This window comes from Bos mutus, chromosome 8 (assembly GCF_027580195.1).
Source record: "Bos mutus isolate GX-2022 chromosome 8, NWIPB_WYAK_1.1, whole genome shotgun sequence".
In the NCBI taxonomy this organism is placed as follows: Eukaryota; Metazoa; Chordata; class Mammalia; order Artiodactyla; family Bovidae; genus Bos; species Bos mutus.
Window position 1 is genome coordinate 59,501,142 of NC_091624.1, and position 26,120 is coordinate 59,527,261.

Genomic DNA, 26,120 nt, shown 5'->3' on the forward strand with positions numbered 1-26,120 from the left:
GACAGATGAACACAGATTAATTTTATATTACAAAAAATTAAGAAAGACAAATTGCAAAGGGCAAAAAGAACCTGAGTGCTCACACAAATCCCTGTTCCTCCCCAACAGATCTGCTGTGAACTGGAAGAGTGCCAGAACCCTTGCCTGGAGCTGGAACCCTTTGAGTGTGGCTGTGATGAGATCCTGGTGTACCAGCAGGAGAACCCTTCGGTGACTTGTGATCAGGTGGTTCTCCTTGTCAAGGAAGTCATCAATAGGAGGTGTCCGGAGATGGCCTCCAACAGCCGGACATCCTCCACAGAAGCGGTGGCAGGCAGTGCCCCCCTCTCCCAGGGATCTTCAGGGATTATGGAGTTGTATGGTTCTGATGTAGAGCCACAGCCCAGCTCCGTGAATTTCTTGGAAAATCCTCCTGATCTCGGCGATTCTAACCAGGCCCAGGTGGATGTCAATGCGGACCTGGTGAGCCCAGACAGTGGGCTGGCCACCATCAGGAGCAGCCGCTCATCCAAGGAGAGCTCCGTGTTCCTCAGTGACGACAGCCCTGTGGGAGAAGGGGCGGGGCCTCACCACAGCCTCCTCCCAGGGTTTGACTCCTACAGTCCCATCCCCGAAGGAGCAGTAGCGGAGGAGCATGCCCGCTCTGGAGAACATGGTCAATCATTCGACCTTTTCAACTTTGACCCAGCACCCAGGGTTTCTGGGCAGTCCCAACCATCCTCCCGTTCTGCAGACTACTCCCCAACAGATGACTTCTTCCCCAACAGCGATTCCTCAGAAGGACAGCTCACCATGGGGTCTAAAGAACTTGACAGGAGGGGGATGGACATGCCTAATTATTCATCCAGTTCTCTCTTGTCAGGGGCTGGCAAAGAGAGCCTCGTGGAATTTGATGAGGAGTTTGTCCAGAGACAAGAAAGTCCCAGGGATAATTCTGAAAGAAATTTGAGCCTGACAGGTTTTATGCAAGATGAATCTCCTTCTCCAGAAAGTCTAAAAACTGTTGGAAAGAGGATCCCACCAACACCTATGAACAGCTTTGTGGAAAGTTCACCATCCACTGAAGAACCAGCTCTGCTCTGTTCAGAAGACATGACCCCCAAGACAGTCAACACAGGCCACCCAGGGCCACCTCTAACCCGGGCGCGATGCAGCAGCTGGTGGGATGGTTTGGAAATCGACTCTAAAAATATCGTGGATGCATGGAGTTCCAGCAAGCAGGAATCTGTCTTCCAGAGCCCTGAGTCCTGGAAAGATCATAAGCCAAGCCCAGCTGATAGAAGAGCCTCAGACTCTATATTTCAACCCAAGAATCTTGACTTCCCAAAGTCAAGTCCCTGGGAGTCAGAATTTGGTCAATCTGGGCTGGGCAACAAGAATATTCAAGACTCAGATGAGAAAAACTTCCAGTTTCAGGACATGCCCCCTGAGAAATCACGTTTGCTGAATGTTTCTCCTCATGGAACAAACCACCTGATAGAAGACTTCGCTGCCCTGTGGCGTTCTGACCGCTCTCCCACAGCCATGCCTGAGCCGTGGGGAAACCCCACAGAGGATGAGGAACCAGCTGCTGCAGCGTCATTCCCAGCCTGGAGTGCATTTGGTGAAGAAGGTGATGCCAAAGCTTTGAAAAATACTTGGAATCTGCACCCAACGAGCAGCGAGACACCTTCTGTGAGAGACCCAAACGAGTGGGCCATGGCCAAAAGTGGGATCGCTTTCCCTTCAGAAGACCTCGTGGACAGTTCACCCAGTGAGGCAAATAATGAAGCGGTTCAAAAAATCTGGGGCAAGAAGAACCATGACCCCAGGGATGATATTCTCATATCTGGAAATCCCACATCTGATCTGGATCATCCATGGAATAGTTCTAAGCCAGCAAAGGACCATCAGAACAGTGTGGTGGACCCAACAATTAGGGGCAAAATGTACAAAAATGTAGATTCTTGGAATCTTTTCGAGGAGAGTAACAAGGAAGGAGGTTCAGATGTCCCAGCACCTTGGGAGGACTCCTTCTTATCCTATAAATGTTCTGACTACAGTGCATCCAACGTCAGGGAAGACTCAATGCCCTCCCCCTTAGATACCAACTACTCCACCTCTGACTCTTATACTTCACCAACATTGGCCAAAGAGGAGAAAGAAACCAAAGACAAGCCACTCACTAAAGAGGAGGGTTTTGAGTCACAAGATGCTAATTGTACTGCAGGGGGCGCTGACATGCCTCCTCAGTCCCCGCAGCAGCCACCAAGAAATCGAATGAGTTCAGGTCCTGGGAACCTGGAAATGTGGGCTTCATCTCAGGCAGATGGTGGCACAGAAATAAATGCCACCCATAGCCCAGATAAAGATCTACTCCAAGTAGAGCCCACGGATGATCAGAATGTCTCCTTTGAGGATGACATGGGGGAAAGCAGCCAGTCCAGTTATGACGACCCCAGCATGATGCAGCTGTACAACGAGACGAACCGACAGCTCACACTTCTGCACAGCAGTGTTGACGCCCGGCAGGCAGCCCCTGACAGCCTCGACACGTGGAACAGAGTGATTCTGGAGGACACTCAGTCTACTGCAACCATCTCGGATATGGACAATGACTTGGACTGGGATGACTGCAGTGCGGGCGTGGCCATCACTGGTGAAGGTCAGGCACAAGGGTACATGGCGGAAGGTAGCGAACCTGAAACCCGATTTTCAGTGAGACAGGTAGAACCCTGGGGCGTGGAGTATCAGGAGGCAAATCAGGCAGACTGGGAACTCCCTGCCTCTTCTGAGCACAGCCTGGACGTGGCTCCTGATGAATACCACGTGCTGAATGAGAAAAGTGGGCAGCTGATCGCGAATAGTATTTGGGATTCTGTCATGAGAGATAATGCCATGTCATCATTAATATTACCTAGCCCATCGTATGCTACAGATACAGAACAGAGCAGATCACCTCCTGAAACAACCAGCTCATTAGAAAAAATTCAGGATAGTCACATTGCAGACGTGCTGGAAGCCTCTGAAGCCAGTGAGTCTGAAACAATCGATCCTGACAAGCAGGACACATGCAGAGGAACCCTGCCAAGTGATTCGGCATATTTGGTGACCAGACTTGAGAATCCAGAGCATTTTGCATGCTCAGATCCCTGGAAGGGTCCTAGCTATGGACAAAAGGAAAGTGAGAAGGAATTCCACGGAGCTGCTGATAGGGAGAATTCCAGTGATGAGCTAATGGATGGAACCTCAGAACCTTCTGGAAAAGGGCAAGGTAGCCAGGAATGCCCATCCCCAGCTGCATCTGATCATCAAGAAATCTCCAATGAACCAGGCAAAATCAGAAATTTTTCAGTGACTTCCAGTCCTCAGACCAAGGAACCCCAGGAAGTATTAGAGCAGGAGAAGGGGTCTTACACTCCAGACCCCTGTGATGTGCAAACAGAGGTGTCCGAAGATCACTTGCCAGCAAGAGAGACCTGTGAAGAGCACCTCATAAGCCCCAGAAGAAATTCAAGTGAAACTACTGAAATTCCAGGTAGGCTGAATTCCACAAAAAGTGTGTGTCTACCTCAAGTGGATGTGGAGAAAGCTGAAGAATGTGACATTCTGGAGCCAGAGAAAATTGACCAAGAGCCACCTGATGAATGTCCCCAAGGCCTTGACTCTTGGGATGGCCCTAAAGACAGTGATGTGCTGGTCAGTGGTGCAAGTTCTGAGATAACTATGAATCTCGAAGTTAGGAATACTGAAAACAGCCCTCCAAGAGCCAATTTATCAGGAAATGATGACAGAGATAGTATTTCTAGTGAGTATACACTTTCAAGTGCATCCAGTCCTGACATAAATGATTCTTCGGCTACATTGCCTTCCTGGGACCAAGGACTCAATACTGGGCATCAGAAGGAAAATCAAAATGATTGGAATACACAGAATCGCCAAGAATCTGAACTAATGACTACTGATGGTCATGCAGAAGTAGTTGCTGAAATGCAGGGTTTGGAGAAAAACAGAATGGACAGGTTTGAAAGGAGCTTAGATCACAAGGTTCCTAAATTTTTAGAGTTTTGGGGTGACTCAATAGATGGTGATTCCTTTTCTTCTTTATCCAGCCCAGAAACAGGTAGATATTCTGAATATTCAGATGCGTATCAGGAAAGAAAGCTAGTGGTCAGCCATCAGGAGAAAAATGAACGTGATCTTCCTGAAACTGTACAGCCAGAGGACACCAGCTTCATTTCAACAAGCTCAGGTTCTGATGATGATGGTGAAGGCTATGAAGAGTCAGTGGAGAAAGAGATCCATTCGGATACTTGTCAAGTGGCTCCGAGTGAACTCAGAGCTTGGGATTCATTGAATAAATCTAATAAGTCCTTGGCCACAGCAGATCCTGAATCTGAGCAATGTTCTGTCTATAGAGGCAGTCCAGAGCAAGCAGAGAATGAGAATAAGTCAAACCCATCCTGTGATGATCAACAAAGCAGCCCTGATCACTGGAATTTCTCACCAGTAAGGAAGACTGAATTACAGGTAACATCAGTCGATAAGGAGACAAGGTCTTCTCCAGAAATAGGGAGGACAGGAGATGTCATATGGCAAATATCTCCCAAAGCTGAACCAAATAATGAAAATTACTCTAAATTGGAAATGGCTGACTTCTCAACTGAGAGCACGGAGTGGTGGAAGCCCTCCCTACAGGAAGGGCGACCAATCGAGAGTGCATTTGAAGGAGAATTATCTAACTCAAGTGCTGTGCTAGAAATGAATTCCTCAGTGTGCGAAAACATGGGTCCTTGGGGAGTGCCCATTCAGGGTGATACTGAATCCCTGGCACTACATGGTACCAATCCTTTCAATGATAACCATCAGTCACCCTTTTTAGATCATAATGGGGAGAATGCCCACGAGCAGCTTTGGAACATTCAACCAAGGCAGCCAGACCCAGAAGCTGATCAGCTTAACCAACTTGTAATATTGGAACAAATTAAAGACACAGATTCCAGAGAACAAACCTTCATGTCTTCTGCCGGTGATGAACTCTCCTCTGAAGTGCCTACGCAAGAACAGTGTCAGAATTCAGTGCTGTCTGCCTGGGACCAGCCAGACTCGTCTTGTACTTACGCAGATGAAAATGGATGCATTGTATCTGGTGTAGCAACAACTGAGTGTCAAGAAACAAATTGGTGGGAAGAAGAAAAATCACACCCAAGTGAAATGACAAATTCAAACATGACCTCTGAAGATTTCCCTGCTGTCAGTTCTCCCACCCAGATGATGAACAAGTCAGGCTCTGAATGGAGTGACTCTACCCCTACTGAGGGCCCCCAGGGCACGTTTGTTCCAGATATTTTACACGGCAACTTCCAAGAGGGTGGGCACCTGGCCTCATCTTCGCCCGACTTGTGGATGGGTGTGAAACAGCCCTTCAGTGTGAAGACAGATGGTGAGAATCCTGATATACTGACTCACTGTGACCACGACAGCAATTCCCAGGCTTCCAACAGCCCTGATGTTTGTCATGATTATGAAGTAAAGCCAGAGACTAAGCAGCACATGGATGCTGGGCTGGGACCTGAAAGGGAAGCCAGTGAGTTATATCTCACCGAGCCAGAGATAGATGAAGAATCCAGACAGGAGCCTGGGCAGGAATTTGTCCCTTATACTTCAGAACTGTCCTCTGAAAATGTCATTCCACTGCCTCCAGTCAGCGAGCAGACAAACACAAATGACTCATCTCAGCCTTCCTCTCACGAGTGTTTTCCTGAGCCTTCTGAAATTAATGGTGAAGACAATGCAGGCTTAAAAGCATCAGAACAAGGAGCCAACCCAGATATGGCACCAGATTTGGAACCTGTTGACAGAACAATCTCAATGATTGAAAATGTGGAAACTGGTATTTGTGTAACTTACCAAGAGACAACTGTGGATGACAGTAGATCTTCGATATCAGAAGACTTTCTTCCTCAGAGGCAGACCGATGCAGGGCACTTGTTGGACCGTGAGCAGCCCTCTGTTACTGAGAATCCTGCCACGGTTCCTGATGCTTTGCTAGCCTCGGACACTTGTCTGGATGTCAGTGAAGCTGCCTTCGACCACAGTCTCAGCGATGCCTCGGGTCTCAACACATCCACGGGAACAATAGATGACATGAGTAAGTTGACATTATCAGAAGGCATTCCTGAAACGCCATTTGATGGGGAGACAGGGAAGCATGATATCTGTTCCTCTGAAGCCTCGTGGGGTGACTTTGAGTATGATGTCATGGGCCAAAATATTGATGAAGACTTAATGAAAGAGCCTGAACACTTTGTCTATGGTGTTGACCCTCCCTTGGAAGAAGATGCCCTGAAGCATGAGTTGGTACCTTACACACCTCCCTTTGATTTATCCTATCTCACGGAACCTACTCCTGGCATCAAAACCACAGAGGAATCTGGGACTCCAGAGGATGAGTCTCTGGGGAGCGAAGCAGCAGAGATACTGCTTTCTGCCCTTCCTGATGAAAGAAACCAGGAAAACCATGCTGAGACCACAGACAGACAGCCCGAAGGCCAGCCAGTTGTACTGCACATTCACGAAGACCCTGAGTCTGTTCCTTTGCCTGTCGGAATTGATGCCAACCCTGAGTTGTCTCCATCACACATTGACTGGGAAGTAGAAACAGATCGTTCAGATTCACCAGCAGGTGGAGACATAGGACCACCAAGTGGTAAGAAGCCTTTCATTCCTCCAGGCTTGAGAAATTGAGCTTTCATTCAATTTGTAAAATGCACTCTTCCTACCAATGTTGGTACAGAGGAACTAACTACATTTGCAGTGCATGCTTAACCAAGTCTTGACTTACTGCAGTAATATCTACTGCTTATATAATAACTATCCTTGAGAGTGCATGCAAATTAAACAGCTCTACAAAATAAAAGTATTTTTTTTTTTTTTTACAAAATAAAAGTATTTTTTAAACTCTCTCTCTTTAGATAGATCATTTGCAAAGATCACAAGTCACATAATGTGTTAATGAAGCCTTGTTCTCTCCTTCTCACCTTCATTTTTCACTTCTAGGTGCCAGTGAGGGAATATTAGAGTTGGAAGAAGAAAAAATAATTCCTACCAAAGAGCCTGAGCAGGTAAAATCAGAACATGGGGAGGAAAGGAACACTGAGAAGAAAGAAGATCGTCATGCATTGCACATGGATTACATACTTGTAAACCATGAAGAAAATTCACTGCCAGAGCCAGAGGCCTGTGAAGCTAGAGAAATCACATCGGAATTAGAAGAGCTTCACGTAGATTCCGAGGAAAAAGGGCTGCCAGAAACTCAGTTAGCCAGCTCCCCGGACACAGGTCAACCAGCTTCCTTAAATGAAAGAAATCATCTATCTACAGAAAGAATGTCTTCCAGAGATGATAAGAGATCATCTTCTGAAAGCCCTGGGCAAGACCAGAGTTGGATGGTCTTGGGCCGTAGTGAGGTTAGTGATCCATCATCAGAGACCATGGACTCAGGACCTGGATGGTCTGGTGAGGCTGTGGAGCCAGCCTCTGATCACAGCTTGGGCCAGAGCCCCCAAATACAGATTCTGGAAGAAATGAAGCCTCTAGAATCTTTAGCACTAGGTGAAGCCTCTGATCTGGGCAGCCAATCACGGAGGAGCAAGAGCCGAGGCAAAGCTGGCCCTGATGCAGTTATGTTGCAGCCTGTCACCCATGACAATGAATGGGAAATGCTTTCACCACAAAACATAATCCCTGAAATGGAAATGGAGGAGGAGACAGAGTTTCTTGAGCCCAGAACAAGGAAACCAAGACGGAATGGGTAAGCAAAAAAAACATTTATTTTTTTCCTGGAAACTATTTTGTTAGGGACTGGGGAACCTGTGAGGGATTATGGAGTATGAAGAATATCTAGATGATAGGAGCTTTGCTTACATGTATTGCAAAGCATAACATCAGTGAAAGCAGCTGCTAGATAACCATAAGGATAATGAGATTTGTGTACATTTTCAGCCAAAAAAGGCACTTTAGTTTCCATCCACAGTCTTACACTTACCTTTCTGATTTCATCTAACTTACCTAACTTCCTTCATCTACTCAATACCTGTTTTACTTTTAAATAGTTAATTGGTACTGGAGGGGAATAGATACACATTTATTCATAGTGCAAGGCAGTTTGCACACATTATCTTACTTAATTCTTACAACAGCCCTCAGGTGGTAGGTTTTAATTTTTATACATACTGGTGGAGGGTGGGGAGTTGGGGCTCAGAAAGTTTCTATAACTTGCCGAGAATTAAGTAACCAGAGTGGGCGCTCTGAGATTCAGTTTTCACCCCCCAAAACCTGTGTTTTCCAGCATATAGAAAAGGTGATTCTGTTTTTATGTGAGTGGGAATGAGGAGACTCCATAGCAGGCTTAAAATCTTAATGTGAAACGTGCATTCCTTAATTGACTGAAAATTTGCAAATAACCATCAAACCAGTAATTCATTCATTCATTTGCTGTTTGGATTTTGAGAGTCTGCTCTGGCCAAGTTTCTGGGTAGCCAGTGGACATCGTTCTTGCTCTCAAGTTTCCAAGCCCTGCTAAAACTGTTTAGGGTGGTTCATTTCTCTTCACTTGCTCTGATAAAGCACCCCTGCTTCCAGGGACAAAAGGACATGTTGTGAAAAGTATCTTAAGTTACATGTTTCCTCCTTAAAGTAGTGGAGAAAAAAGTACCTTTTTCTTACTCATTTTTTTAAGTTTAGTTTTTAGCTTATATTGGAGTACAGTTGACTTACAGTGTTATGTTAGTTTCAGTTGTATGCAAAATGATCCACTTATATATACACATAAATCCATTCTTTTCCAGATTCTTTTCCCATATAGGTCATTACAGAGTATTGAGTAGAGTTTCCTGTGCTATACAGTAGTCCTTGTTGATTATCTATTTTTATATACTGTAGCATGTATATGCGGAGAAGGCAATGGCACCCCACTCCAGTGCTCTTGCCTGGAAAATCCCACGGACAGAGGAGCCTGGTGGGCTGCAGTCCATGGGGTCGCTAAGAGTAGGACATGACTGAGCTACTTCACTTTCACTTTTCATTTTCACTTTTCACTTTCATGCATTGGAGAAGGAAATGGCAACCCACTCCAGTGTTCTTGCCTGGAGAATCCCAGGGATGAGGGAGCCTGGTGGGCTGCTGTCTATGGGGTCACCCAGAGTCGGACATGACTGAAGCGACTTAGCAGCAGCAGCAGCATGTATATGTTAATCCCAAACTTCTAATTTCTTCCCCCACAACATTTCCCTTTTGGTAACCATAAATTTGTTGTTGAAGTCTGTGAGTCGGTTTCTGTTTTATAAATAAGTTCACTTATATAATTTATTTTTAGATTTCACATGTAAGCGATACTATATGATATTTGTCTTTTCTGACTCACCTCATTTCATATGATAATCTCTAGGTGCATCCATGTTGCTGCAAATGGCATTGTTCTTTAATAGCTGAGTAATATTCCATTGTCCGTGTGTACCACATCTTCTTTATCCATTCCTCTGCTGATGGACATTTAGGTATCTTTCTCCTAATTATTTTAGGAGCATAAAGGGCTTTATACACCCATATGCTCTCTGCATGTCAAGGCAGCTGGATTTCAGCCTGGTTCTACCACTGCCAATTACGTGTTTTAATTAACCCTAGATTTAAGTTTCCTCATCCATAAAATTGGTGGGTTGGGCTGGAGGATCTCAAGTCTTCCTTCAATACTGAATCCTGCAACTTTAATTTGTGTATCAATAGAAAATGTCCAGAGAACTTTGACATTCACATTTCTCCATGAAAGGAACAGAGAAATCAGAAAGAACAGTGGAGGAATGTTGAAGGTTAGCAAAGTGCTATCGAGAGTTAAAAGCTGTGCCCTGTTCAAGTGCAGCTTCATAAATCCAGACATTTTCAGTTGGCCTAATCTTTCTTTCTTCCTGTCAAGCTGTTTCCTTCCAGAGAGACCTAAGATCCGTTATCAGAAAGAGAGTAGCAGATGGATCCCAGCGGCCCTGCTGGCACTGTTATAGATTGAGCTCAGAACACAGGCAGCCTTGAGTTGGCTGAGCTATTGTTTGGCTTCTTGTCTGCATTTTGCACATGCCGCTGAAATCCAGCAGATGATAGTGTTCAGTGGTGCCACTTCCCCCTTTTAATGAGATTTCTTTGCTCATCTCTTTCTGCTCAGTCCCTGCAGGAATGAACATTTTCTCACAACTGGGGAAGGGGACAGATTTTCCCACTGGGATTTGTTTCTCCTTTTACCTAAATAATTTACTCTGAAGTATTTGAAAGCTTTTCTCTGTGCTAGATTTTGGAAGGATGTAGAATTATCTAAAACAGTGGTTTTCTGAATGGGGCCCTAAAACCAGCAGGCCCTAGCATCATCTAGTACTTGCTAGGAAGGTATATTACTTGCTCTACCCCATACTTCCTCAATCAGGAACTTCACTCCTCTGTTTCAGTACCTCCTCCAGGGCATTCTGATGCACAGTAGTTTGAGAACTGCTGGTCTGAAACTTAGTCCCATCCCTCTAGGAGTTATTTGATAAAAGAGTTCAATGTAAATGAAAAGGTAGATAATAGTGTGATATTTAAATCAAGATAGTTGATGGCCAGTGTCTGTTTAAATATAATTAGCTACCAGTTATGGATATTTGCCCTGGACCAGGTTCTAAGCATTGTATATGCAGTCACATGTTACCATGGCAACCGCATGAGGTAAGGCTTATACAAGGTAGGAAACTGATGTTTAGGAAGTTTGAATTGCTTTTCTGGTTTATAGTTAAAAAGAGAAGAAGCAAGGATTTGAAAGAGCCTCTTTATGTCTGGAGTATGTGTTAATGCTAGTAAATTAAGAGAGAGGCATTTGTGTAGATACTTTTTTTTTAATGGGAGGATAATTTATTTACAGTGTTGTGATACAACGTGAATCAGCTATATGTGTACATATATCACCTCCCTCGCAGCCCCCTCAACCCATCCCATCTGTCTAGGTCATCACAGAGCACAGAGCTGAGCCCCCTGTGCTATGCAGCTCTTCCCACTAGCTAGCTGTTTTACACATGGTAGTGTATTAATGTCAGTGCTCCTCTCTCCATGGGCGCCACCCTCTCCTTCCCCCACTGGGTCCACAAGTCTTTTCTTTATATCTGCATCTCCAGGTTCATCAGTACTATTTTTTAGACTTTATATATATGTGTGTGTGTTAATTGTGTAGAATACTTTTATGGAGGAGGAACAAGGATGGCTTATTATCCAGCTACATCAGGAGGCAGGGTGCCCAGGACCCATGACACTTTAAAAGGCCCATGAGAAGTTTTTAACTTTCTTTTCAAATCAAAAGAAAAAGTGATTGTATTCCTATGTGATTTATATTCTGGTGTGGATTATATTTCTTTATACCAATGCAGATGTGAAACAAAGTTTTAGGGTTTTGTTTTGTTTTAGTAAGAGAAGGAGCCCATGGAAGCAAAATGCAAAAGACCTACAGAAGTCATGTTGTGGTCCTGAGAGGTGCAATTTGAGATAGGCATTAAAGGAAGGTCATAGTCTGGAAAGGTGAAGAAATGGGTGAGAGGCTACTGAGTTAACTGGGGGAGAGCAGCATAAAGGAAATCTGGAGACTGGAAGGCGATCACAGAAGCAATGAGAAGATAGCCATATTTTTCACACCAAAAACCTGGAGATGTCTGACGCATCATCTAATCATAGGCCAAAACCAAGACTATCTAGAAAAAAATATATTAAAATCTGATCTTCAGAAATAAAAGTAGGCTGATAGTATACATAAGATGATATACCAACTGCAACCTGACTTCTTGCCCTCACATCACCCAGCCACACCCTCTCTGAGCTCCCACACTGTTTGGAGAGCAGTAAACCATATTTTCAGAATCTGAGGGAGCATTGGAAAGATAACGTTTTCTCATTATACCACACCTACTGTCTCTTGTTAACAAAACTTATTGTGAGTGCTGGGAAATAAAAGTCTCCCTTGATATCTTCACCATTGTGTTCTAGTTCCTAGGACTCATCTTCCCAGATGCATTTGCCAACAGCTTGGTCATCTTCCAGGTGTAGACCCACCCGGGATTGCACGCCAGTTCCCCTGAGAGTGAAGCATATGCCTGGTCTTTCCTGTGTGGCCACAGAGAGCATCTGCGGAGTAATCTGTGGCACACAGGCTTTTCTTAAAGCAAGGAACCATGTATATGTTTATTTTAAGGAAGGTGTGGTTGCAAGAATGTCATGTGAAGAAAGGGTAAATGGTATTAGTGTTCTCCAGAGAAACAGAACCTATAGGAGCAATATGTATGTATGAGAGAGGGAGAAGGGAGGGAGGGGAACTTGTTCTAAGGAATTGGAATTGGTTCATACTGTTTTAGAGGCTGACAGGTTTGAATTCTGTGGGTCAGGCTAACAGGCTAGAAACTCAGGCAAGAGTTGTTGCAGTCTTGAGTCAGAATTCTGCAGGGCAGCAGGTTGGAAACAGGTAGAGTCTCTTTGTGGTAGATCTGAAGAGTGTTCCTCTCTTTTCAGGAAACTTCAGACTTTGCTCTTAAGGCCTTCAACTGATTAGATGAGGCCCACCCCCATTCCAGAGGGTAATCTCCCTTACTCAAAGTCTACTGACTTCAGTGTTGATCATATCTAAAACATATCTTCACAGCAACATCTGGACCCGTGTTTGACCAAACAACTGGGCACCATAGCCTGTCCAACTTGCCTCCTAGCATTATCAGAGGTTATATTCAGGAATCTGAACTATATACTAACAGCATGGAACTAAGAGAGGATGGAACGTTTGTAAATTCACCATTGGAATTATGTAAAAATGGGATGATTGCTATACAACTCTGTTGGCTTTCTATAGGTGTGGGGCAAGGATATAGCTGTGTGGGATGATAAAAGGAAATAATTTTCAAGAAGACTAGGAAAGCTGATAATACTTGCTGAGTCTTTTGTAGATTAATGCAGCAGAGGGCAGTGGGTGAGAAAGCGAGGAGAGGGATGGAAAAGAGGGGGAGCTGTTGTCACGTGTCCTTTTGAAACAGAATGTTTAGAAGTAACCTAAGAAGGCAATGGCACCCCACTCCAGTACTGTTGCCTGGAAAATCCCATGGATGGAGGAGCCTGGTGGGCCTCAGTCCATGGGGTCGCTAAGAGTCGGACACGACTGAGCGACTTTACTTTCACTTTTCACTTTCATGCATTGGAGAAGGAAATGGCAACCCACTCCAGTGTTCTTGCGTGGAGAATCCCATGGACGGAGAAGCCTGGTGGGCTGCAGTCCATGGGGTCGCACAGAGTCGGACACGACTGAAGCGACTGAGCAGCAACAGCAGCAATCCTTATATTTATGGAGCTGTATCTTTCAGTTTGGGGTATGGTTGGTTTAGAGTTAATGTTAGTTTCAGGTGTATAGCAAAGTGAATCAATTATACATGTATCCATGCTTTAGATTCTTTTCCCATATATAATAGAGTATTGAGTAGAGATCCCTCTGTTATATAGTAGGTTCTTATTATCTATTTATATTAATATATAGTAGTATATTTGTCAATCCCATTGTCTCCTAGCCCTGTGAGGTGAGTTATTTGATACTCCCTAAAATAAGAAGGCAATGGCACCCCACTCCAGTACTTTGCCTGGAAAATCCCATGGACGGAGGAGCCTGGTGGGCTGCAGTCCATGGGGTGGCTAAGAGTCGGATACGACTGAGCGACTTCACTTTCACTTTTCACTTTCATGCATTGGAGAAGGAAATGGCAACCCACTCCAGTGTTCTTGCCTGGAGAATCCCAGGGACGGGGGAGCCTGGTGGGCTGCCGTCTATGGGGTCACACAGAATCGGACACGACTGAAGTGACTTAGCAGCAGCAAAATAAGAAAAGGACTTCCCTGATAGCTCAGTTGGTAAAGAATCTGCCTGCAATGCAGGAGACCCTGGTTCGATTCCTGGGTCAGGAAGATCCACTGGAGAAGGGATAGGCCGCCCACTTCAGTATTCTTTGGCTTCTCTTGTGGCTCAGCTGATAAAGAATCTGTCTGCAATGTGGGAGACCTGGTTTGATCCCTGGGTTGGGAAGATCCCCTGGTGAAGGGAAAGGCAACCCACTCCAGTATTCTGGCCTGGAGAATTCCATGGACTCTATAGTCCATGGGGTCGCAAAGAGTCAGACACGACTGAGTGACTTTCACTTTTTAAAATAAGAAAGACCTTTTAAATACAATATATTTCATATTCCCCATGACCTGCTTCTTACGGTGATCTCTGTGCTTTCTTTTTTCTTTTTAAACTAGTGCTTTGGGGCCCTTTTTTCCCTAACAAGACTATGGGAAAGAATTTGTCTTTCTCCTTTTAAGTGACACCATTAGATCTTTTTACATTTTTTTCATGAGACCTTCTGAAATAAACATTTTCTGTCTATGACTTCTGGTTGAGAAGTTAGTACATTGGGTCTTACACCCATGTAAATGTTGAAAATGAAAAACGGGCAAAGGAATAATCCGTCCACTCTCTCTCAAGGCTGGTTAATGATCTGTTTGGGCTTTCAGAAGAATCAGGCTCTTTGAGCTCATACTGCCTCCTCTCTAGGTCTTGCTGTTTGAATGGGCTCTATCCCAGTTCTAAACATTTGCCCTTTCTCCAAGGTAAATTGATACTCTGTAAACTACAGTGTTCCCTTGTTTATTTACTGTTTTCTGGTTTTGCCCTGAACCAAACCTGGAAGACCAAACTTGGCACTGACTCTGTTCATTTATTTTTGTAATTATATTTTATCACTTGGTGTGTTATATTTGGTGACCTGGTGGTGATAATTAAGTGTATTTAATGTCCTTTAAATTGGCACTTCATTCAGGCCTTAGTCTCTCTCTCTCTCTTTTTTTTTTTTTTAGTTATTTTGGTGTCTCCCCCACCTCCATTCCACTTCTGCCCCAGCCACCTCTGCACTTCTGGCCAGCCCGTCCCAGAGTAGACTTCCAATAAGTGCTGGCAGATAGACAAATATATTTTCTTTAGTCCATCCAGTTTCCATTTGCAATAGACATGGCAAGTTTTATTATCCCAATTTCACAGACAAAAAAATTGATTCAATAAGAGAGCTGTTTAATGTCATCCAGAAATGAGAAAATGGTAAAGTTAAGACTTGAACTTAAGTCTTCTCCCTTCTAGCTCAGTGCTTGTCAAATGAGACAGAGAGTAACCTTTTTCTATAGATTCAATTTCTATAGATTGATGTATTTATTCCTATTCTCCTGTTGTCCCATGGAAAGTTTCAAGTTCAAGAGCCAAAGTTTCCAAAGGGAGAGTTTGAGGATAACTGAGTCAGAACTCACCTCTGACTTTTCACACTGTCATGTGACCCGTTACTGGGCTCTTTTCACACTTGAGCACTTACTTCCTGCCTCAGCAAATCCATCATGGCTACTGCCATGTCAGTGAGCTGCTTCTCATCTGTGAGGTGTGGCACCAACTCCAGTGGCTGGAGGCCAGAGGGAGGTGAGAGAATCAGACCCTTTGGTGTAAATATCTATATCTGTACATATATATATATTTAATATTCTATGTATTTGGCTGCACTGGGTCTTAGTTGTGGGACACAGGATCTTTAGTTGTGGCATGCTAATAACTCTTAGTAGCTGGCATGTAGGATCTAATTCCCTGACCAGGGATCGAACTTGGGCCCCCTGCATTAGGGGCGAGGAGTCTTAGCCACTGGACCACCAGGTAAGTCCCAGATGTGGTATTTTGTGGTGAGGAATTTTATAGTGAGAGAAAACCACGGGCACTAAGATGAGGTGATACAACCCAGCTGTCTCGTGGGAGAAACACCCACAGAGGAGCCCTTTTGTGCTGTGTTGGCTTCTAACTTGAGGAGAAATCCAAGGATCCAAGGTACTTCTCTGGCTGAAATGGGCAAAAGGTTAAACCTGAGGTCAGAAAAAAAGACCTCCTCCATGATAATTGATGGCTTTGAGGAAGACAAGAAGTCATGTCTTTTGAAAGCAAAATGTACTAGTGTATCAGGGACTCAGCAGGAAAGAGATGACACATTCGAATAAAGATAATTGAAAAATACTTAATAAAGGGAGTATTTACAAAGACAGTGGCAACTTTTGAGGAACTCACAAGGAATCGTGGGGTAACCCAGGAATAGTAACAGAACAGCTGTTGTTATTCCTAGGCCTCAGGAGTGAGGGGAAGCGGTGAGTCCCAGACCCAGAATGAGAACTTTGGGTAGAAAGGGCCATTCAACAAGGAGCAGGGCATGGTCAGCCTGAGGCATTCTGGAAGAAGGAGGCCTCCTTCCTTCTTCCTCTGATCTCCCTCCAGTGGCCCTCATGGGTCAAAACCAAGTGGAATTTAGAGAGTGAAGGGAGGGAGCCTTCCAGGGAGAAAAGCAAGGTAGAACACGTTGGAAAGTGGACCTGAAGAAGCAAAGAGAAGCTAGGCAGCATAACTGGCTTAATTGGAGAGTGATGGAAGCCTAGGTTCTGAAAAGTGGGCTGAGTTACATATACGTACAGGATCAGTTTGGTATACCTCCAGTGCATTGGAGGATTTGTTTTCAAGATACTTATGGGAGTTCCTTTAAGACAAAGGCTGTCAAAAAGTCACTCTAGGATTAGGTCACCCTTTGTAGAAATCCAGGCTATACCAATGGAGGAAATTAAAATATTTTCCCTTCATTTTAACTGTTGGCTAAAGGATATGGCTTTTTAAAATTGTTGATATAAGAGAGTTTGGTTCTAGGTAATGGCTGGGAGTGGGTTTTTTTTTAATTTTTAAATTTATTTTATTGAAATATAGTTGATTGATAGGGTTAATTTACAGTATTAACGACTGTATAGTAGAGTGATTCAGTTATACATGTATATACATTCTTTTTTACATTTTCTATTATGGTTTATCATGGGATATTGAATACAGTTCCCTGTGTTACAGTAGGCCCTTCTTGTTTATCCATTCTATATATAAGAGTTTGCATCTGCTAATCCCAAACTCCCAATCCATCCCTCCTACACCCTCTCTCCCCCTTGGCAACGACCGGTCTGTTCTCTATATTCATGAGTCTGCTTCTGTTTCATAGATAGGCTTGTTTGTGTCAAATTTAAACTGTACATATACGTGGTAATATGTCATATTTGTCTTTCTCTTTCTGACTTCGATTAATACGATAGTCTCTAGGTCCATCCATGCTGCTGTAAGTGGCATTATTTCATTGTTTTTTCATGGCTGAGTAGTACTCCATTATATGTATGAATCACATCTTTATCCATCCGTCGATGGACATTTAGATTGTTTCCGTGTCTTGGCTACTGTGAATAGTGCTGCTATTAACACAGAGGTGCATGTATCTTTGCAAGTTATAGTTTTGTCCAGATGTATGTCCAGGAGTAGGATTGCTGGATCATATGGCAACCCTATTTTTGTTTTTTGAGGAAGCTTTGCACTTTTGCACTGTTTTCCATGATGACTGTACCAGTTCACATTCCCACCAACAGTGTAGGAGGGTTCCCTTTCCCCTACATCCTCTTTAGAGCTTGATATTTGAAGACTTTTTAATGATGGCCATTTTGACTGGTGTGAGGTGGTACTTCATTGCAGTGTTGATTTGCATCTCTCTAGTAGTTAGCAGAAGAAGGCAATGGCACCCCACTCCAGTACTCTTGCCTGGAAAATCCCATGGACTGAGGAACCTGGTAGGCTGCAGTCCATGGGGTCGCTGAGAGTCGGGCACGACTGAGCGACTTCACTCTCACTTTTCACTTTCATGCATTGGAGAAGGAAATGGCAACCCACTCCAGTATTCTTGCCTGGAGAATCCCAGGGACAGAGGAGCCTGGTGGGCTGCCGTCTGTGGGGTCGCACAGAGTCGGACATGACTGAAGCGACTTAGAAGCAGCAGCAGCAGTAATTAGCAATGATGAGCATCTTTTCATGTGCCTATTGACCATCTGTATGTCTTCTTTGGAGAAAGGTCTATTTAGGTCTTTTGCTCATTTTTAGATTGATTTGTTTATTTTTTTTATTTTTTTTCTTTTTTTGAGCTGTGTGAACTGTTTGTACATTTTGGAAATTAAGCCCTTGTTGGGAACACCATTGGCAAATATTTTCTTTCAGTCCATAGGTTGTCTTTCATTTTGTTCATGGTTTCTATTGCTGTGAAAAAGCTTATAAGTTTACATTCCTTTTGTTTATTTTGCTTTCATTTCCATTGCCATGGGAGACAGATCTAAGAAAACATTGGTATGATTTATGTCAGAAAATGTTTTGCTTGTGTTCTCTTCTAGGAGTTTTATGGTGTCGTGTTTTATATTTAAGACTTTAGGCCACTTTGAGTTTATTTTTACATGATGTGAGGGTGTGTTTTAACTTCACCGATTTACATGTGGCTGTTCAGCTTCCAGGGAGTAAAATTTTTAATTCACTTACTTAAACTATTTGAAATGTTGATCAACTGAGAATTAGAATTTATGTTAGACTGAGTGAAAAATACGTCACGCATATGGTCCTTTATGTGTTCCAAACCGTACCCTGGATTAAGCCCAGCCAGCTGAGAACTATGTACCTTATCGTGTTTCAGAGGATCACACACAGTTTCTTTATCCTGTTTTTTTTTTTAGATTGGAATATAATTGCTTTACAATGCTGTGATACTTTCTGCTGTACAACAAAGTGAATCAGCTATATGTATACATACATCCCCTCTCTCAGACCTCCCTCTCACCTACCCCCACCATCCATCTAGGTCATCACAGAGCACTGAGCAGAGCTCCCTGTGCTTTATAGCAAGTTCCTACTAGCTATCTGTCTTACACATAGTAGTGTATTTATGTCAAACCTAACCTTCCAGTTGTCCCACCCTCCACTTCCCCCCTGTATCTATATGTTCACTCATTCGTTCTCTATGTCTGTATCTCTATTCCTGCTCTGGAACTAGGTTCATCTGTACCATTTTTTATAGACTCCACATGCGTTCATTAATAAGTCTCCCAGTTACTGCTTACATCTCTGATCACCAAGACCACTCCCTCCATCAGCCCTCAGTCCTTCACATCACACTCTTCCAGTTTGGTGACTTCGTGCCAGCCCTACTCTCAATCTAGGACTCTCCTAACATGGCTGGCTTATTCTCGTCATTTGTGGTTCTCCAGAGAAACCTCCTATAACTGCTTCATCTAGAGTAGTAATAACTGTATACAACCAAGTTATTCTAGTTCTCAATCAGGGGCACTTTTGCCCGTCGCACCTAGGGGACATCTAGCAATATCTGGAGACATTTTTGGTTGCCACAACTGGGGCCAGTACTACTGTCATCTAATGAGTAGAGGTCACACATGCTGCTAACTTCCTACAGTGGACAAGAGAGCCCCCCACAACAAGGGTTATCCAACCCCAAGGGCCAGCAGTGCCCGGGCTGAGAGCCATGCTCTATCCCACCGCCCTGCTCTGTTTTCTTCCTACCACTGTTCCTTCTCTGGAAAGGTCTTCTGTTTAGCTAATTGATTTTGTTGTGTCTGTCCCCACCTTGAGAATGGACCCTCTAGAAAAGCACACATTTGATTTGCTTGTTCATTACTATACCCCTGGTGCTTAGAACAGCACTTGCCACATATTTAGGGGCCCCATAAATACACCCAATGAAGGAATGGAAAAGAAAGTCAAGTCTGTCCAACATAATTTGCTTTTAATGAAGAAGATAATTACTAGTGTTTGCTGCTTCCCTTTCCAAAGGAGACATGCTCAATTTAGTTTGGCAGTGACATAGTTCAGGTTGCCGTAACAAATTGCCATAGATTGACTGGGTGGCTTATAAACAACACAAATTTCTTTCTCTAAGTCCTAGAGGCTGGAAATTCAAAGTCAGAATGCCAGCGTAGTTGTGTTCTGGTGAGAGCCCTCTTCCAGGTTTCGTACTTCCAACTTCTCATTGAATCCTTATGTAGTAGAAAGAGTGAGAGAGCTCCTACTCATGTGTCACTCTCATGACCTCACCTAATCCTAATTCCTTTCCGAAAGTCCCTTCTCCTAAAAGCATCATACAGGGCAAGGTTTAGGATTTCAACTGAAGAATATCTAGGAGATATTCAGTTCATAATAGGAATATGCATCTTTTCTAATGTTGCAAAAATCCATCTTTCTTTTGAGACCATAGTTACCTATTTTTGATATTCTCATACTTTTTATTATAGTTCTTCCAAGATTCTTACAGCTTTTCTGTTTGCTTAGAGTCTTGTTACCCATTTCATTCAGTTAGCCTCATGGAGAAAAACAGGTGTGCCTGTTGAGTTTTTTGTTTTTGTTTCTGCTTTTGTTATCCATTGCCTATACCAGTTTAAATTGCCAGGGGGGAAATTAGTCTATTTACTTAGTCATCTGTTACATCATCAACTCAAGTAGTACTTGGCAATATATCATCTTCAAAGACCTTTCATATTATTGCTTTTTCAAACTTCAATTCATTAAATAATAATTTGAAAGTGTTAGGCTCTCAAAGAATAACTAAAAGTCCCCAGGATTGACATCTACTATGTCCTTTTCATCTATATAATAATCAGGAAGCTACTTATTACATTTAAGCAGCAATTCTTTTTTTAAAAAATAATTGTAACTGCTCCAGTGAAATGAACAAGACAGTATATATCCTCAGATGCCCAGCTGTCACTGAACTAGGGCTGTTTTGCCTTGACACAGTCTGAGAGAAGATCCTGCAAGACAAGAGGAAACACTGTTGTTTGTAACAGATGTCCCATACTTCCCCATTTAATGAAGTGCTACTTAATGTTTTAAAGGTATCTATGATGGACCTGATAACAATAACTTAATCATTTTCCATGTCAACTGTTGACTTTTTTAAAATTTACTTTTAATTGGAGAATAATTGCTTTACAATGTTGTGTTGTTTTCTGCCGTACAACAGCATGAATCAGCTATATGTATATATATAGCTCTTGAGACTCCCTCTTGAGACTCCCTCGCACTCCCCTATCCACCCCTTTAGGTTGTCACACAGCACCCAGCTAGCTCCATGTGCTATACAGCAGCTCCCACTACTATCTAGCTACACATGGCAGTGTATATTGTTAGATATTGAGGACAGGTTCACTTACAGTGTCTGTTCTACAACATGTAACTCCTCTTTCTGCAGCTCCAACCACTACGTTTTTCCACCTGAGGAGGGACCCCCCCCCTAATGAGCCAGCACTTCACAAAGCAGAGACCCCATTTTTAGGCCTCACCCTGGATACCCAGGGTACAGCTGGTTCTGGAGCCATCTCTTCTCTGGTGACTTCTGGCTCAGCTTGACTTTGGAAACTGCACTGGTTTTTCGCTGAACCCTGCAAAGTCATGACCCCCTAGGGGCCCCACCTCCAATTCTCCATAACTAAACAATAGAAAGCATATGAGAAATTATTTTCATAACTGCTCATCACTTGGGAGAATTTTTGTAGGCTTTTAGTTTAAGTAGAGGTATAAAAATTCACTTCTTCCTCTTCTGCCTTCCCTACTGCCCTCTTACCGCCCCCAGCAGCTGTGGGAAAGACATGAAATGTCCTTCATTTTTAAGACTAGGAGCTAACATTTCTTAAATATTTACTATGGCCAGGTCTTCCATTGAGTAATTCACTTTCCTCTTTTATTGGAGTTAGCTCAATTGGAGAGGACCCCAAACTGCCCTATTCTACCATAGCACCCTCCCCAACTCACCTACCCACTATCTCCCACAAGAAACAAAAAGATGATGTAACATGGGACTTCTGACAACCTAGTTCTGAAGGTGGTGCCTGTAGTTACTTTGCACATTGATATGTTGCCTGATTGTGATCAGAAGTCTTAGTTTGATTTGTCTGACAATATATGTTTCCTTTGAAGATGATACTAATGAATGTATGCTTTTCATTCATATTTCATTTGACATAACTCCATCAAATATTTCTGTTGGCATTTTTAGAATTAATAAATTATTAGTAGCTAATAAATTCTTTTAACCCAGGCTCTCTGAAATCTCTACCTGGATTATCTTGCTTTAAAGTAACAGTACTGTTATTATCCATTTGTGAGTCAGCAGTCTGTAGTTTAGTAACTACTGGTCCAAAGTTGCTAATAAGTAGTGGAAATTAGATTTCAAACTCAGGACCTCTGACTCCAGGGTCTAAGTGCTTACTGGTCACGTGCCTTTGTTTCTCAATAACCAAAGCTGTATTGATCTTGGGCAAACATCCTAACTTTCTCTAGAACCTCTAGTTGGATTTCTTTATGTATCTCACTATGCCTCCATAGTCCATTTTTATTATGGTTTTTTTTTTTTTTCATTTTTATTATGGTTTTGACCACTGTCTGTGAAATGAAAAATAACGACACTATTATCTTACTGTATGTGCTGTGTAGCTGAAGGATTTTTTTTTTTTCTTTTTTTAAGAGGTTTCGGGGGAACTGTATTGCTTCCAGTCTGTGCTCTGAGCCCATTCACATTCAGTCTTATTTAGGAACAGGAGTGACAACAGTATTTCTGAGCAGACACAAAAATCAAGAGAGGGGCATTTCTGACTCCATACCCTGACTGATGTAGTCTATATTCCCAAATGAAACTCATCACAGCCCCAGCTCCTTCCCCTCACAGAAGCAGGCAGCGGTGGTGAGGGCTCACTGGGAGATCTGGCAGACCGGTGATCCTCCGTATTTAGATGTGCCCATGATCACGTGACCAGAAAATGGAGGCGACTCTGTATTCCCAGTTAACTGCTCCAGACAGGGGATGCTGAGGAGCCTTAACCGAGCATCCTTCTCACTCTGCAGCCTCCTCTGTCCTCAGAAGGTAGGTGTGGGTCCTGGTGCGGCTTTAGGAGGGTCGTTGAAGGCGGTCGGGTTGCAATGGAGAGTGATACGCTCACAGACTGGGCTATTGCAGCTTGGAAGTTGGAGGGGCAAGAAGGGAGGGAGTGACAGGATGCAGAGCTCTGCCCAGTCCCTTGCAAGTGACAGCTGGCAGCTGCGTTTCATTCCATATCAACTCATACTGGAAGGGCTTATGGTCCTGCATGCTATCTCCTACCCCTCCCTTGACAATCAGGTAATTAGGTAAATAGACTCTGCACAGCTATAAAGATTTTTTATTCGTGTCTGTGATGAAAATGGAGATAGAAAATCAAAAGAAATGACAGTTTGGAAACTGTTTAGGACTCTAACCTAATGGGTATTGAAATGTTATTTGGATTATTTGACAAGCAGAGTGGCCCTGATATGATGGCATTTTAATTTTTTATGTAATTACTAATAGTTATTGAAGCTAGTAACATGCACTTCTTTTTATTTCTGATAGATTTTGTAACCTTTAAATCTTACCCAAGTTCTAAGCTGCAGAAATAGGTCATCTTTAAAAATGGGCTTATGTTGTTCTCTATTGCTTTTTTTCAAAATCAAGACAGAAAATGATACTTAGAGAATATCAGTATTTCACTGAAAAGCTAAGTTATGTTAGAAACTAAAAAAAGTTATCCCCTGGTTAATTTCAAACAAGAAATGCATAGGTTATGAATTTCCTATGTGGAAACCAAAAAACTAGACTCCCATCTAAAAGGAGTGGTTTAAAGTGTGATTCTGCCTGAGATCAGAATACTGGTCATAGTGACTTAAAGGGTGGAGGACATGATTTCTATAAACTGCCACCCGCCATACCTCGCTTCTTTCATAGGAGCTGTTAATGTTGTGTGGATCTTATGTAAATTGCTATTTGGGCACAGCTTCTGGGCTCATTTCCCGCCAGATGGTCCCCCCCACCCCGACCCCCTCCTAGAGAGAAAAATAGAAGGCATCACTGAATGAGTCCATTTCAAAATGTTCATTTGAGAGTTTTCTTAAAATCATGATTGATCACATTCACACATTGTAAAAACTGGAGTCATTAGATTAAACTTCCTTGTAATAAAAAAAAAAAAACATGACCCATGATCTTTCTCTTAATTTAAAGAGACAGGTTATCTGGCAGGCAGAAAGTGCCTTTCTGGAAGTGTCTGTATCAGTAAATTACACTTATGCAGGCCAGTAGAAGCTCTGTAGTTAAAAGCAGCTTGGACTTCACTCTGCAACTCAAAGACAAATAAATAATCTGAGGCTGTTGGCTGTTGTTATTCACAGTCAGCAACACTTGAAATATCCTCAGGAGATTTCTTTGTAATGCAAAGTTACCCTTTGCATCCTAAATAAGATCTGAAGCTTTGTAGGTGCTTAAGGGTAATGAGCCAGTTTCTCCTTCCTATTAACAAGAAGTCAAATTAACTTTTTCCCAATGGTTAGGGCTCTCTCTGGTACTTTCCAGTGAATTTCCATTTGGATTTTCATTCTTTAATATTTTTGTACTCAGGGAAGGATTTATCTCATATTAAATAAAGGATCACAGTACTTTTTTTGACCTTTAGACTTCATATTTTCTAGCTAGCTAGAAGACAGTGGAGGGTTTGTACATAAGTTCAGGTACTCAATATAGGTTATGACAAGAAAGCTTGAGTTCACCTATAGCAAATAAAAGCTTGTTTTTTCTTATTACCTAGCCTGGAATTGCTTTGCCTTGCCAAGATTTTGCAGACAGAGGCTTTACTCGAATCAACTTCCTGCTAGAGCGGTATTTGAATTTGGGATGGGTTCTCAATTCCTCATCCAGTCTAGTCAGTAGGGTAGCTGGGGGAGAGGGGAAGGGATAAGAGGGGGCAGACGGAAAAGTAGTGAAGGACAGACTCTGTGCCTGGTATCCTGCCTGCATCAGAATTAACAAACAATATTTGGTTGCAGCTTTGTTTCTGGATTAATAATGGCAGGGATCATAGGGTATGGTGGATAGGTATACAAACATAGCAGGAGAAGAGGCAGGAGTGGACTCCCCTGTCTGAACGTGATGATCATGTGAGGGCTCAGTTTCGGTTGCTAAGATAATATGAGCTGAAAAAAATCATAGAATTCATTTTTTACTCACTTCCTCACTTTATAAGGAAGCAAGTGAGCTCTAGTTGGAGTGAGGGACTGGCTCAAGATCACAGTCAGTGACTGTGCCAGGATCAGAACTCAGGTGGCCTAGCTCTTTTAAATATTCTATTTATTTGGCTGCACTGGCTGTGGCACTCAGGATCTTTAGTTGCAGCATTCGAAGTCCCAGTTGTGACATGCTGGATCTAGTTCCCTGACCTGGGATGGATCCCGGGCCCCCTGGATTGGGGGCATGGAGTCTTAGCTACTGGACCACCAGGGCAGTTCCCCGGGGGGGCCGGCTCTTGATCTAGTGCATTTCCGTTCATCCCAGGGCCTTTGAGAAGCCCTTAGTTAAATCTGAGTTTACCTGGTAGCTCAGATGGTGAAGAATCTGCCTGCAGTGTAGGAGACCGGTGTTCAATCCCTGGGTTAGGAATATCCCTTAGAGAAGGAAATGGCAACCCACTCCAGTATTCTTGCCTGGAGAATCCCATGGACAGAGAAGTCTGGCGGGCTACAGTCCATGGGGTGGCAAAGAGTCGGATACAACTCTTTGTCGGACACACAAAGTGACTAACACTTTGCTAAATCTCGTCCTTGTATTTATATTTCTCAGAATTAAAAAACAAAACAAAAACAAAAAAATTCTACTGCTCTTCTATTTTAAGGGTAAGGTGGCATTTCCTAATTCCTTTACAATCCTTAGAAATTTGGGAGAAAGGAGACTGAACTCTCTTCTCAGAGCTTGTGCATTTATTATGAACAAGATGCTATCTACCCCTAAAGACTCCATGTGATGCAAAAGCAAAACTAATGGCTCTCAAAGGGTAGTGAATGAATGAGAGCTAAGTCACTTCAGTCATGTCCAACTCTGTGTAACCCCATGGCCTGTAGCCCACCTTAAAGTCAATTCCCTAACAGGTGGAACTGAGGGGCCCTGGGCCCTCAAATGAGGGAGAGCCTCACTCCTTCTCTTTGGTTGTGGAGGAACAGATACAGGATTCATGGTGGCTTAGTTGGGGGAAGAAGCATTTCAGCAGAAGGGAATATAAACCATGACAGTTTATATAAATCAAGACAGTTCTTGAGAACTGTCTATAAGACTTGGGAGCCTAGAAGCTCATGTCATCCGAAAGGTAGAACA

General features: G+C 43.1%; 1 protein-coding gene across 4 annotated transcripts in view; it reads left to right on the plus strand.

Moving 5' to 3' along the window:
* Positions 1-26,120, plus strand: part of PRUNE2 (prune homolog 2 with BCH domain) — a 296,154-nt gene that overhangs the window by 201,762 nt on the left and 68,272 nt on the right. For all 4 annotated transcript variants that reach the window (XM_070375739.1, XM_070375740.1, XM_070375741.1 and 1 more), the window contains exons 8-9: positions 109-6,688; positions 7,039-7,792. In XM_070375739.1, coding sequence (XP_070231840.1) covers positions 109-6,688; positions 7,039-7,792 — 7,334 coding nt within the window. The remainder of the gene's footprint in view (positions 1-108; positions 6,689-7,038; positions 7,793-26,120) is intronic.